Source organism: Arvicanthis niloticus, chromosome 9 (genome assembly GCF_011762505.2).
Source record: "Arvicanthis niloticus isolate mArvNil1 chromosome 9, mArvNil1.pat.X, whole genome shotgun sequence".
In the NCBI taxonomy this organism is placed as follows: domain Eukaryota; kingdom Metazoa; phylum Chordata; class Mammalia; order Rodentia; family Muridae; genus Arvicanthis; species Arvicanthis niloticus.
Window position 1 is genome coordinate 76,578,859 of NC_047666.1, and position 14,403 is coordinate 76,593,261.

Below are 14,403 nucleotides of genomic sequence, written 5' to 3' on the forward strand. Positions count from 1 at the left end.
AAAACAATCTCAAGGGATTAACAAGAAAGTAATTTCAGGTAAGAGTTCAGACAAATGATTACAAGATAAATATTCAAACTCAGCTACCAAGCAATTAAACTTAAAAGCCTACTCATCACCTCAATAGAGAGGGGAAATTTAATAAAATCTAAAAGCAATTAGAAATTTGTATGGAATAGAAAGGGTTGTCATTCATGCAGTGTAAAATCCTACAGAGCACACACACACACACACACACACACACACACACACACTAAACAAAAAAAAAAAGCAAATCTTTAAAAGCAATGACAGCGGAAGCTGGGAGACATAACAGGAACAATAAACCTGTTCTTCACCCCTTTATTAATGGGACTACAAGGTTAATACTGTCAATCATACCGACAAGGAGAGAGCAGAGCCAAAGACACTAGCAAACTTCAATGCTACTCTTAAAGGGGATAAATAAAAGCCATCATAAAATGAAGTATGAAAGTTTTATGTTGAGAGATTATCACGTTATTAGAACGCCAACTTTCTTCAGTACTAAAGAATACGCTTTCAAGCTCAGACACCAAAATCAAAACAATCAAAACAGAGGAAACACTGCAGAGTGAAGTAGACCTCATGGTAAGGACTGAAGCATTGACTGCATTACTACAGAGAACTGCTCTCTAAGACAAGTCGTAGAGGAATAAATGTATAGAGACGAAACAAAAGTAAACAATGGGTGTTAAGCTATAGTTTGCAAAGTTCTTTATGTAGAAGAGGAGGGAAGGGGCACGTGTGTCAGGTGTAGCCTTTGCCATGGCTACATGGCACCATCGACAAAGTTCATGTCTGACAACCAAGCAAAGGCATTGCCAATATTAATGTCACCATCTTGCAAGTTTGTGACTTTGTGTTGGACTTCATGTGCACTACATGTTACACATGCCTGTCTGGAGCTTTGAACCTACCTTGCTTTCTAGTTTCAATTTTTGGACACGTGTAGATATTTCAAATGATTGTGAACTACAGTTAATTTGTTTTAAAATCATAATCTCTAAAGATAAAATACAAAATAATTTTCATTGATTTCTTTTATTTACTTACTCACTGTGTGTGTGTCTCTGCCTCCTTCACTGTGTGTCTCTGTTTTTCAGATTACAGATATGTGACACTATCTTCCCAATCTCAATCTCTCTCTCTCTCTCTCTCTCTCTCTCTCTCTCTCTCTCTCTCTCTCTCTCTCTCTCTCTCTTTCTCTCTTCTCTTTCCATCCCTGTTTTTGTCTCTCTCTTCTCTCACTCTATCTGTCTGTCTGATTCTCTTCTCTCTCTCTCTGTCTGTGTCTCTCTTTGTCTCTCTGTCTTTCTCTTCTTTTTCTTTCTGTCTCTCTGTCTTTGTCTCTCTTTTTCTTTCTCGATGTGTGTATATATGTGTTTGTGTGTGTATGTATGTGTGTGTGTCTGTGTCTCTCTTTGTCTCTCCGTCTTTCTCTTCTTTTTCCTTCTGTCTCTCTGTCTTTGTCTCTCTTTTTCTTTCTCGATGTGTGTATATATGTGTTTGTGTGTGTATGTATGTATGTGTGTGTGTGTACAAATCCTGTGCTCACAGCCAGCACTCATGCAACAATCAGAGAATCCCAGCACACACTTTAGGTGTAGGTTTTTTTCTTTCCCAGGGACCGAACTTGGGTTGTTAGGCTCAACAGCAAGCACTGCTGAGATATCTCACAGACCTAAAACAGAATTCTAAAACTTGTCAGAATATAGTGATGCGATTACAGTCTTCTATCTCAACAAGAGAATGTCTTCTACATTCCCTAACGATTTCCAGATGTGAACTTAACATTTAGGAATAAATATTTAATAGCTGGGTCTTGTATCTGTACATTTTCAACACACACACACACACACACACACACACACGAATGTGAGCATCTGGCAAACATAAGGCCCAATGATAAACAAAGCCAGGGTGTTGAGGGGGGATTTCTTACTGTCTTTTCTTTTTCGTTTATCTAGGAAGATAAAGGAAAGTCTGGAGTGCTTCCCAGTTAAATTGAATAACCTGATCCACATACTTGCACAGATGCCAGCCCTAAGCTTTGCCAAACCAGCCCCTCAGACTCTTCTCCAGGAATCCTGCATCCTGAATAAAACCAGGACAATTCAGAGAGTCACAATTTTAGGGTTCAGCAAGACACACAGAAACGTAAGTCTAAATCTGTCTGTGCAACAGGCTCTGCTTCACATGCTTTTTAAAGCAGGATGCTTTTAACTATGCAAATTGAAAATCAGTTACAACTGGAGAAGTGCCATTCAGGAGATGTTTTAAGAAAAAAAATCGTAACAACCGGATCGATTAGTGGAGAACCATCAGAAGGAACAGTTCCTACCCTGTGGTAGGATACAAATCAAGAGCTAATTAAAGTGTCTGCAAGAAAGAACAGCAGAATTTAGGCGACATTGCCAGAACATAAAATTATAGTACCCCTGAACATCTTATTTATATTAATCATGACGTTACAAATTGCATCCTTCGGCTTTCATGATATATATTTTTAAGAAAGTTTCCTTCTTTGTTTAATTTACCTAAAAGCTGGTTTTAAGGATCAATGGCAAGCTTTATCTCCGTCTTCTGATGTTGGCCTGTTTATCTGCAGCTGTACCTGATCGAGGTGACATGCAGCGACAACAGGAAAAGCCTGACCAAAAAGTCCTTCGAGCAGTTTTACAGACTTCACAGCCAAATTCAGAAGCAGTTCTCCTCGTTGACTCTCCCAGAGTAAGGCACTGTCCCCTCACCTTATTTGGCCTTCAGAGCTTGTCCTTGGGCAAAGGGGGAAAACGATGGCTAAGAGGTTTCCTGGCTGGGAGCGATACACATGCGGTGTCCATCATCGCGGAGATGCTCTCTCAGCAGAGCCTGAGCCAGGCGTCCTTTGCACAGAAAGCAGAACAAAGTTGGCAATTTTCTTTTCCGCTACCAGCCATTGATTGTTCTGGATGGGAGAAAAGTCAGAGCCTGGCTCGCTTTTCATCACTTACTGGGGAAAATTGTTTTATTATCTTCTTTTTAAATTTTAATCCTCTCAGTTGTCGTCTATAAAAACAGAATCAAAATGGAAAGTCAGAACTAAATCGCCATGCCTGCTCTGTTGACAATGACTGAAATTTAAAAACCCGTATGTAAACACGTCTGTATACACAGGGAGGAGGAGGGGGGTTGGGGAAGCAATAACATTAGTTGATTTCTTCATAATTCACCTCTGCTGTTTTCAAGTCTGGGTTTTCTTACCCATTAATTACTAAACTTGCAAGGTCTAAATGTTATTTATTTCATTTTAAAGGCATTACTGTGATCATTCTGTTACAATGGAAAAGATTAAACTTAACTAACTATAAGTTAACTATAGATACAATTAGAGCAGCTACTGTTGAATTAATTTGGAGTACCTGTTAGTTAAAAGGAGGCAAATTTAAATTATCAATTTCACTGTACCAAAATAATGTATTTTAACTTTGAAAAGATGTGTTACCCAGAAATTATGATATTGGCAGTCAGAAAAACCATATTTTGGGTTTTCTTTGATCTGCACTAGGATATCTGTCCTTTAACGCTGCTAGGGGTTACTTAAGACCTGCCATGCTTTGACATATGGATTTGTATTTGTTCTTTGGTTGAGTCAGCTTCAAAGCATAAATATAAGGTGTCGATGAGTCAAGGGATGTCACAGAATATTGAAAAGGCATGTTTGCTGAGGTCATAAACATTTTGAAACACAAACGTTTTCAGTACCTGGAAGACAAGAAATTAGACAGCAGGTCAGGAACATGAGAGGAAAGCTCATTAATTCTGGAAACTTCTCTACAAAGGCCTTGGAATTTTCAAAATAGAATGAGAAAAAAAAAAGAAGCAAGACTGAAAACATGTTCAAATTTCTGCTGCAGAGTTCAACGTCTAGGGCTGCCTTCATCTCCGTAATAGTCACGGAACAGTAGCATCACACACAGTATTAATTGACCTCTCTTAAAGGCCATCTTCTCTAGCCTCCTGGAGAACTTCAGGGGCACCCCTTTCCACATGCCTCTTCTCAGTTTCCAGCCTTAGTTAGGATTCTGTTCTGCACCCCAGTGCTTCCTGGCAATGAAGCTAAATTGATATTCAAACCATTTCAGGAACCCGCTGAGGGAGGGACATTTGGCCTTGTGTGCCCTGAGCAGCTCCTCTGGGTTGTCACTCCCACAGGGTCCAAGACTGGAGATCATACATATGGATGAAGAAGAGGGCAAGATTTCCTCTGACTCCTACATTTACTTCAAGAAGCCCTGAGAGACTTCTGTAAATCCAATCTGGAGGGGAGAAAATCAGAAAGTCACAGTCAGGAAGAAAGAGATTCTAATTAGCCATAGCCTGCAATAGAGGTCTTCCAACTGGGCTATTAGTATTTCTGGTACCTTCCAAGAGTACACAGGCACAGAGATTTCCTTAGAATGGATGACAGTCAATAAACGTATCTGCTGGAGGAGCCGAGGCTCCTTTCCCTCTTCCCACATTTTTTGATGTGTTCCCTGTAGCCTTGGCGGAACTGTGTTGTGTGTTGTCCCAGGATGTAAAAAACACCCGGGACCAAAAGATAAAAACAAAACCCTGGTGTTAGCACTGAGAAAATGATTTCCCCAGTAAACTCAGAAAAAACGGTATTTTTTTTTAAATTGGCATTTAGAAACAAACAAACTAACAAAGTCCCCAAGACAAAACAAACAAACAAACAACAAAAAAATGTTGCATTTTCTTTTGCTTGTTTTCCCCGGGAATAAGCAATGAAAGAGAATACAATGTCAGTGTCAAGTAAAATAGCATAAGGATACTTTTCAATACCCGATGTCAAGGTGAAGCACAGCACATGAGCTTTGAATGGATTGATTGGCAATAGTGTAAGCCCCATTCCTCAAGTCGGTGCACTTGAACTTAGAACTTTAAAACACCACCAAATATTAAATTGCTTTACTACACCAATATGGAAGGTTTACATATAGATATATGAATTATATTTAACAGTAACTGAAGACATTTCGTTGCCAATAACATTCCCATAACTGCCACCATATGTATGTGTGTGACAGCATATTACGTATATTTTATATCAATTGTATATTGGTACTAATTTCATAACTAAATCCAGATTTAAAAAATCTTCATTCTTAGATTGATAAACTATTTTAATATATTAAATGGTACTCATTTACTAGGTAATAATTTAGATGCATAGATATACCCATACTGCACCTCCATGATTTTTTTAGAAAATAGCAGGGAAAATGGCTTGAAGTCATCACTGCTTCTGTGTGTCTGCTGAAAAAGATTCACAAGTATCATTTCTCTCTCCAGGAAGCAACCTAAGCAGGTCTTTATCTGAACTAAGTGACAAAAATATAAAAAAGATGCAACAGTAACTGCTGAAACGCTGCAATTAAGTAGGAAATATATTACCAAATAGGACCACCAACATCAGGTCATCCCACCAAATTGATCTTAAGTCCAACCCAAGATGGTCTTCAGATAGATCACAGAGAAGCCTCCTGCTCAGACTCTTGGGGACAGTGTGGCTTTGATTCACATGAATGAGGCCAGATGGAAGCAGATGCTACTCGGTGAAATGTCTAATTTATTTCATGCAATAACGTCTGTCAGGGGCCTAGAAGAAACAACGCAGTCAGAACTCTATGAAAAACCATAAATCATTAATTTCATAAACTATGTATTAGCCTCTACATGTCCCAAGAAGAAACATTTATGGTCTGCTATAAATACAGTAATAAAGATCATATTAAATTAATTTAATGCTAAATTAAATTAGTGTTGAGATTGGTGTTGATTAAAATAGTAGAAATGACCACAACCATGCCTTGTTATGGCCAGGATTGACCATGTATATCCTAGCATTTTCTAATGTTTTGACTTGGTGACCACTGGGGAAAGTGGGTGACTTTGTCACCAGCCAAAAGAGGCTGATTTTCATAATTTTCAGAGTGACACACCTCTCTTTTAAAACAGGTTTCCACACTGGTGGCATCTCCCTTTCACAGACTCGGATCATAAAAGAATCAGAGATCTGAGTCACTACGTGGAACAGGTGCTGCATGGCTCTTATGAAGTCGCAAATGTATGTTACAGTTTGTTTTTTTCTTTTTTTACTTTTACTCAAACGTCAAATTATTATTGTATTATTGTTACCAAACTCAGTTTTAAATATATCAGCATTCTGTACTTTCTTCACTCAATAAGCATGTATGTCTACCATATCTGAAGTCCATGAAATATGGTCCAAAGTCCCAGCTTCACATTGCCTAGATGTGCACGAATGTACACGTAGCACTAGACATGCATGAAAGTACACGTAACACTAGTTGTGCAACTTGAGCTAAACGGACCATAACACACTCGGTTGTTCTTGAGTCTCAGAGGCATGGTTTTCTTCCAGCTTTGATATAAAAAGTACAGATTGGGGGACTGACAGTACCTGTGGTGGTTTGAATACCTTTGACACCCCATAGATTCACGTGTTTCGATGCTTGGCTAGAGGGAGTGGCACTATTAGGAGGTGTGGCCTTATTGGAGTAGGTGTGGCCTTGTCGAAGGAAGTGCATCACTGTGTAGGCCGGCTTTGGGATCTCCTATGCTCAAGCTCTGCCCACTGTGGAATCAGAGTTTCCTCCTGGCTGACAGTGGAAGAGAGTCTCCTTGGTGCCTGAAGATCAAGATGTAGAACTCTTGGTTCCTCCAGCACCTGCATGCTGCCATGGTCCCCACCATGATGATAATGGACTAAACCTCTGAAACTGTAAGGCAGTGTCAATTAAATGTTCGCCTTTATAAGAGTTACCTTGGCCATGGTGTCGATTCACAGCAATAGAACACTAACTAAGACCGTGTCTTTCAGGCATTTAACTTGTGGTAGGATTTAACAAAGTTGTTCTTGGGCCTTGTCCTGAGTAGGAAGGAGCCACATAGGGAAGATCAGGGAGAAGGAAAACCTTGTTATTCAACTAGGTTCCCATTGAGACTGTGACCAAACATAACAAACAAGGTTTCTTGAAACAACACGAATCTATTTTCTTTAGTCTCTGGAACTCAGAAATTTGAATATGGGAGTTTAGGGACTGAAGTCAAAATATTGACAGACCTCCTCTTTCTAAATATTCTATCTTTTAGAGTAGTTCTCAATATGTGGGTCGCAGCCCCTTTAAGGATCACATGTCACATATCCTGCATACCAGACATTTGCATTATGATTCATAACAGTAGCAAAGTTGCAATTATGAAGTAGCAATGAAAATAATTTTATGTTTGGGGGTCACCACATTGTGAGGAGCTATATTAAAGGGTCACAGCATTAGCGAGATTGAGAACCAATGATCTAGGAGACCTCTTTCTGCAATACAAGGGCCTATTGAGAACTCAGCTCTTGCCCACACACCTTTTGTCTGGCTCTTACTGTCCTTGTACCTCCACTAGAAGGATGCTAGTCATCACACTGGGCAAACCTGGACTAGGCAGGACAACCTTACCATCTCAAGGTCTTCAGTGCATTTTATCTGCAAAGGTTCTTTTACTGTGTAAATCAATCTTATATAGATTAGACTATGAACACCTACTGGGGGTGGGGAATAGTATCCTCCTGGTACTAAGGATGTATGGAAGAGTATAAAGATTCAATTCTTTTAGATCTTAATATGGCATGGGGGAGAACAGGAGAGTGGAAATGTTCCAGGTGAAATGATATTTTTGCTAACAAGACATATGCATCTGCTATGACAAAACGTTTCCTAGGGAGATGCAATACACATGTCTACTCACTCCTGATAGGAAGCTCTCACAACAGAGTGAAGTATGGGTGCCACCAAAGTCCAACTTGGTGGACCATGGGTTTCACTGGGGTCACTTGCAGGAATATGGGTGAGAGGTCACTTAGAGGAATATAGGTGAGAAGTCACTTATAGGAATATGGGTGAGAGGTCATTTACAGGAATATGGGTAAGAGGTCACTTACAGGAATATGGGTGAGAGGTCACTTACAGGAATATGGGTAAGAGGTCACTTACAGGAATATGGGTGAGAGGTCACTTACAGGAATATGAGTGAGAGGTCACTTACAGGACTATGGGTGAGAGGTCACTTACAGGAATATGGGTGAGAGGTCACTTACAGGACTATGGGTGAGAGGTCACTTACAGGACTATGGGTGAGAGGCCACTTACAGGAATATGGGTGAGAGGTCACTTACAGGAATATGGGTGAAAGGTCACTTACAGGAATATAGGTGAGAGTTCACTTACAGGAATATGGGTTAGAGGTCACTTACAGGAGCAGAAATAACTCCAAGACAGCTGCATCACCAAGCCCACTCCAGCATGTGTGGCAGCTCCCAAAGCTGGGAACCTGGAGCACACTGCCCAGCCTGCAGGCAGCTCAACACATTGGAGAGTGTCCTTACCAAGTGACTCAGTTGGTCTAAATCTCTTCCAGGCCAATTGGCTGGTTTCTGTTTCTTCTGGGTGCCCTATTCTCCAGAGTCTTTCTTGCAGCTCAGCTTCTTTCAGTCTGAGAGGACTCTCAGCTTTTATTGCTTCCTGAGGCAGGGAGGGATGAGCGAATCTAATCACTTTCAATGACTTCCTAAAGCTATTTAGAGTAGTCACCATCCTCTTTAAAGAGATTCCTACAGGATGGAATGTTTTAAATCTTTGGGGGTGAGGGTAGGGCATTACACACAGCGTCTTGTGTCTGTAACAGGGCCTTCCTCGTTAAAAGGCATAATAAACATCCGGTCGAGGGAGGGTCATTTTGATTGGAGTTCCTATGACACAACATTTTTCTTGCAATACTGTATTTTCTGTTGTAACCATGATCACAAGTAACACACAAACAAATTTTCTATTATGTATAAAATGCAATCTTTGCCTTTTAGTTGGGATGCTTAATTATTTAGAACTGCCATTGGTGTGTGTGTGTGTGTGTGTGTGTGTGTGTGTGTACACATTTACAAATGTTTCCTTCCTTCCATCATTAAAATTCATTGTTGATAATTCAGTTCTTTACAAAGCAGCTTCAGAGCGATAGACTGCTTAACTCTGTGGAATTATCACACAGATTAGAACATGCATCCCTAATGTTTCAAGTCCACTATGACTTTGTAATTTTTTTCATTTCCCAATGAGGAGAAACCCTAAGGCAGTCTGTTTACCTCCTTTTTGTCTCGCACAACATAATAATAATACACATTGACTACCTTTGGTTTTTGTCTGCTTTTAACAGCTTTGCCTTTCCAAACTTCTTTATTCTGTTTTCAGATACAATGTCGCTTCTCTTACTTATACACAAGCTTCAGGGCTTCCCGTGTTTGTCTAAATGGCAATTCTTCACTATTGGTTCTCCCATCCTTTGAAGCCAAGTTTAAAAATCACATGCCTAGGTTCTTTACCACTCTCTGCAGAATAGTTGGATGATATGACCTAACCTACTGTCTCCAAGAGACTCTAGTGCTCCAATCACCCTCAGGTGCTCAGATCCTGAAGTGTCTGCTCCTCACTCTGTCCTCTCAGAGAAGCCCCAGATGCAAGTCTGGTCATTATCATCCACAAAACTTTTAATGTTCCTTTATTTGCTAGGTTATTACTCTCAGTTGTTCTGAAAACTGTTTAGAAAATTCTGTAGAGATCCTGACATAAAATTCTGTCCTTCTTGTATATCATGCAGATCCGGACTTGCAGGATACCCAAACATAGATGCACACAAATGCACACACAAACACCCACCTAACACATATATAAAACATACATAGACACATAAACACAGACATACCCACATCACATACACACACGAGTATGCACACACATGCACACACACAAGCAGGCTGTACATGTATGAAGCTGGTATCTCCTGATACTGAAGAATCCCTCATTCTCATTACTGCTGGGTAATTGTCCATTGTCCCATGAGACATGGAATATCCCTGTAAGACAGATGTTGGTTCCATACGCAGGCACTAGGCAGACAGAATTCTTCACTTCTTGGACATAATTGTATACTGGTTTATCTGGGACAATATCCTTAGGGTAAAGAATACATAATCTTTTGGATGTTTTGCTTTTTGAAACAAGGATGGAAAGCGTTTATAAAATCTTTTAAGTTAAATCTCTTACCACAAAGAGCTTGAATGTGACCAGTGTGAGCCCATCTGGAATAATAATTAAAGTATTCAGCAGTCAGCAAGCCTTCCTCAAGACACTGGATCTCATTACCTGGCCTCCACTGGCTTTAAGATGCAAAACTGCCTCTGCTTCTGTCTCTTAAGTGCTGAGTTTACAGGCTTCTGCCACCATGTTTCCTAACAAGGCACCATTTTCTATGAGAAAACTTTTATCTCTGACATTCAATACGCTAATGAATAAAGACACCCTCTACTGATTGATCTGTGAGTTCATAGCAGAAGCACAGGCTTGCTGATTAGAGGAGGCAGAACAGTCGGCCTCGGCCCCACCAGTAGGCACTGCCAGAGAGCAGCCTTCCTTGTCTTCCTTCTTATATGAACATTACCAGTCATGGCTTCGAGTGTATCGAGTCCTCCAGTGCCCTCGTTTGTGACTGATTCTCAGATGGGGTTAGACTGTTGTGTTGCCCTATTATGGTAAAGCTGGTAGAGTCAGCTGTACACACTATTCTCTATCAAAGGATATGTGCCCAAATGCTAAAGAGTTCAACTTAAGTCCAAGCAAGTTAAGGGGTGTGGTATATAAGTCACAACTAAAGGCCAGACAGCAGTTATTAATAAAGGTCACAAAATGTTAATCTGGACAGAGAGAATGGTAGCAAGCAAGCAGCAGGGCCACATTTTTTTTTTCCTCCTGCTGGGAAAGGTAATCATCTAATGGCTATATTCTTATATTCTCCTCGGTTCTTACCTCACATCTAGATAACTCATAAATGTTTGTTAAATATTTTAAATAAATAAATGAATGACAATACTGTCATTATCAACATAGTTACCTATAGGACTGCTGCTGTCCTTCAAAACCTAAAAGACCGACACATTAATTACATCGGAGAGTGTTTGACGGTGACCTTTAAACTTTTTTCTTAATTACTGGCAAGTTGTTTTCTAATCAACTCATGCTTCCGAAATAGGTCATTTGTTCATATACATTTTACGTACAATCTTCCATATGAATAGGAAATGACATTCTAAAATTTACAGAAAAGAAAAGTTCAGAAACTCTTGGAGCTGACTGATGGAAAAATTGAAGGACAATAATAATGTCAGTGGAAGGAAGAAGCAAAACATAAAATAACTGAAAACAGTGTAGAACAGTGTGAAAACAAGACCATGGGAAAGCAAGCATTTCAAGACAGGACAATAACAGGGCCTAGGAGGACAGCCCAGCAGCTAAGAGTGTGCACTGCTCTCTCAGGGGACTCCAGTTCAGTTCCCAGCAGCTACTGCAGGAGCCCACAACCTTCTGACAATCCAGCTCCAAGTGATCCAGTGCCTTCTGCTGGATTTTGTAAGTACCTGCACTCCCACGCATGTATCCACACACAGGAATGCACATGTATGAATAGTTTAATAACTGTTAAAGAGAGAATACTCACGTATTCAGTTTTCTTGTCCTTAATTTTTCTAACGTTATATCTTAAGTTCTGACTCAATCAAGAGGTAGCAGGAAATGAATGACAGATCCTTCTGCCCTCTAAAACCAAGACTGTGTATTTCTTTACATTGGGGTCCAAGCAGTTTTTGCATCTTGATGCCTTCTACTGACTCACACTCTCAGAAGCTCTTGTCCACACGATTGTGCTTCAGGCCAGGGTGGTGAGTATGGCAGTTATCTGGGAAGGGAAATGTGGGGGGAATGGTGGGAGAATTCTCACCTTTGTGTGTCACCACATAGCTCACACTAAAGCTGATTGGATATAAAGTGTGTCTTAAATTCAAAGTACTCAGTAGCTGCCGAAATCAGATTTGGCCTTTGTAGACAACGGCAGGTGTGACACTTCTGACTTGTGACTATGGCACAATGGGACAAATAACAAGATGTGTCTGTATTCAATAGTACGTTGTTAATAGGACACTCAGATTGTGTTCTGTAAAACTTCCCCTATGGGTTGATACGCAGAAACATGAGCAGAGGGTTATCATAAGAGAAGACAAGGGAGCTGGTCCTGATTGGGATGGTAAGTCCGCAAAGTGGGTTCAGCAGAGCAAGGCTTAATGAACACCTGGCATTCTTCACTCTCATGGATACATGGGACATATAAGCACAGGCTTCAAGCAGAGACCTGCAGTGTCCGTCCGTTTTGGTCACATTGACACAGGTGGACACATTAAACCAATGCTACGAAATCTTGAGGACAGGTGCTTCCGTTTTACTGTGTGTTGTTACGTATCTTTACTGGTTAGCACTGAGGGATAGGAAATCTCTGTGAATGTTAGATATCACATCGTGTTTTTGAATTAAAGCCTGAGATTAAAATGAGTTAAAAAAAAAACATAGAGAAGGAAAAGGAGGAGAGATTGGTCTTCTTGAGCATGACGTACAGTGAAATCAAAGACACTAACTACATACCAACTAGAGCATGTGCCGCAGTGCGCCCCTGGAGTTCTAAGGAGGAGATTTCCATCTTGTTCCATGATAGATGATCACTAGAGGAGCCTAAAATTGTAGCTGTTTGCTCAAAGTAACAGGTAACAAGTATGACTCCAGCAACTTAGCTGATTTCTAGGGGGTGTTAAGGGTGACCAGGGCTTTACCTGTTCTCAGCTTTGCGCTCCCACTGACAGATATGTCCATCCTCAATGAGCGTTTAGAGGATGGTACTTTCTATAAGATCTATAAACTGCATGTCTTTACTTAGTTGTCCTTTCTATACTACACAAATCAACCAGGGATTGTTAGATTAATGTGTCCAAAAGCACCAACGTAATACACATGCTTTGTAAACAGAGCATCCCAGCGGTGACTTTCTAGAACTTATCAAAAAGTAAGTGTATGTGTGCCGAGCTGGGTCGAACCCAGGGACTTGTACCTGCCAGACAAGCACTCTGCCACTGAGCTGCATGCCCAGCCCAACAAGTATGGTGTTGTTGCTTTGTTGTTGTTGTTGTTGATATGTATTTTCTGACCATAGGTGTCAAAAATATTATTTAGTGGTCCAAACAGTGTTTCAGAATAAGGAAGAGATTTTTTTTTAAAGTATCCTTGGGAATCTCATTCTCAGAAATGCTTACCTCATAAGTAAAAGTAATCTGGTGTAATCACACCACACACACACACAGACATACACATGGATGGTTTTGGATGGTGTTGGATGGTGTTGGGTGCTGATGGTCTCCTAAAGACCTTTGTAAATCCATACATTCTCCATACTTGGAATTTGAGTGTCATTCTGGGAACTGTCTTGTAATGGAGCCATAATAATGTCATCAAGTACTAAACAGCAAGATCTGAGAAGATAGTTCAATCTCTAAAGTTCTTGCTGACCAATCAAGGAACCCCACGGGGTTCACATGCCCAGGGTCCACATAAAGTCAGGATTGGTATGAATGTGCAACCTCAGGAATAAAGGCTAGTCCTGTCTGAGTCCTGAGACACATCTAATCGAATCTGTAAGCTCTGTGTTCAATGAGAGACCCTGCCTCAAGAAATAAGATGAAACTGGATTGAGGAAGATTCTTTACATCAACCTTTGGCCTACACACATGTGTGCATGTGCATACACACACACACACACACACACACACACACACACACACACACACTCACTAGCTGAATAACATTGCTAGCCAGTCTGGCTTCAGTGTCCAGATTCTTTAGGCTACACATCATAGGCAACAGTTAATGATCTCTATGTGTTTGTGCACATGTATGTTTGTAGAAACTCCCAGTAGTCTCTCTTTATCTATTGTTATGGCAAAAGTAATTAACAAAAGCTACTTAAAGGAAAAGGGACTTGTTTGGTTCCCAGCTTGAGGGTAAAGTTCACCATGGTGAAGTGCATGATTCTGTCTCTGAGTGGGGGAAAGGCAGCAGGAGCCTGAGGCTGCTGGTCACACTGCATCCACAGCCCAGAAGGAGAGCATCACGAATCTCACAGTCAGCTCTCTTTATCTCTTTTACTCGATCTGGAGCCTCAGCCTATGGGATAGTGCCATGCACAGTTAGCATGGATCTGTCCATTTGTGTTAAATCTCTCTGAAAGCATCCTCAATGACAAGTGCAGAGGTGTGTCTTCTAAGTGACCCTGAGTCCCATCAGGTTGTCACCCAAGATTAACCAGCACATTTCCCTAAATCCGTTTATGATTGGGAAATGAAATTTGATAGATTAAACAAAACACTAGTAAACTTCAAAAGTTACACTAGTATTTGTAACAGAA

At 40.5% G+C, this 14,403-nt stretch overlaps 1 protein-coding gene and 1 long non-coding RNA gene across 11 annotated transcripts in view; one reads left to right on the top strand and one right to left on the bottom strand.

Annotated features, from left to right (window-relative positions):
- LOC143443580 (uncharacterized) overlaps positions 1-2,764 on the bottom strand; it is a 45,677-nt gene extending 42,913 nt beyond the window's left edge. For both annotated transcript variants that reach the window (XR_013112699.1, XR_013112698.1), the window contains exon 1: positions 2,559-2,764. This is a non-coding gene — a long non-coding RNA (uncharacterized LOC143443580). The remainder of the gene's footprint in view (positions 1-2,558) is intronic.
- The window catches only part of Pik3c2g (phosphatidylinositol-4-phosphate 3-kinase catalytic subunit type 2 gamma), a 340,028-nt gene that overhangs the window by 269,049 nt on the left and 56,576 nt on the right, over positions 1-14,403 (top strand). For all 9 annotated transcript variants that reach the window (XR_013112697.1, XM_076940719.1, XM_076940715.1 and 6 more), the window contains 3 exons: positions 1,989-2,178; positions 2,630-2,751; positions 6,025-6,133. Coding sequence is in view for 8 of the 9 variants with exons in the window: in XM_076940719.1 (XP_076796834.1) it covers positions 1,989-2,178; positions 2,630-2,751; positions 6,025-6,133 (421 nt within the window). In the remaining variant the exon portion in view is untranslated. The remainder of the gene's footprint in view (positions 1-1,988; positions 2,179-2,629; positions 2,752-6,024; positions 6,134-14,403) is intronic.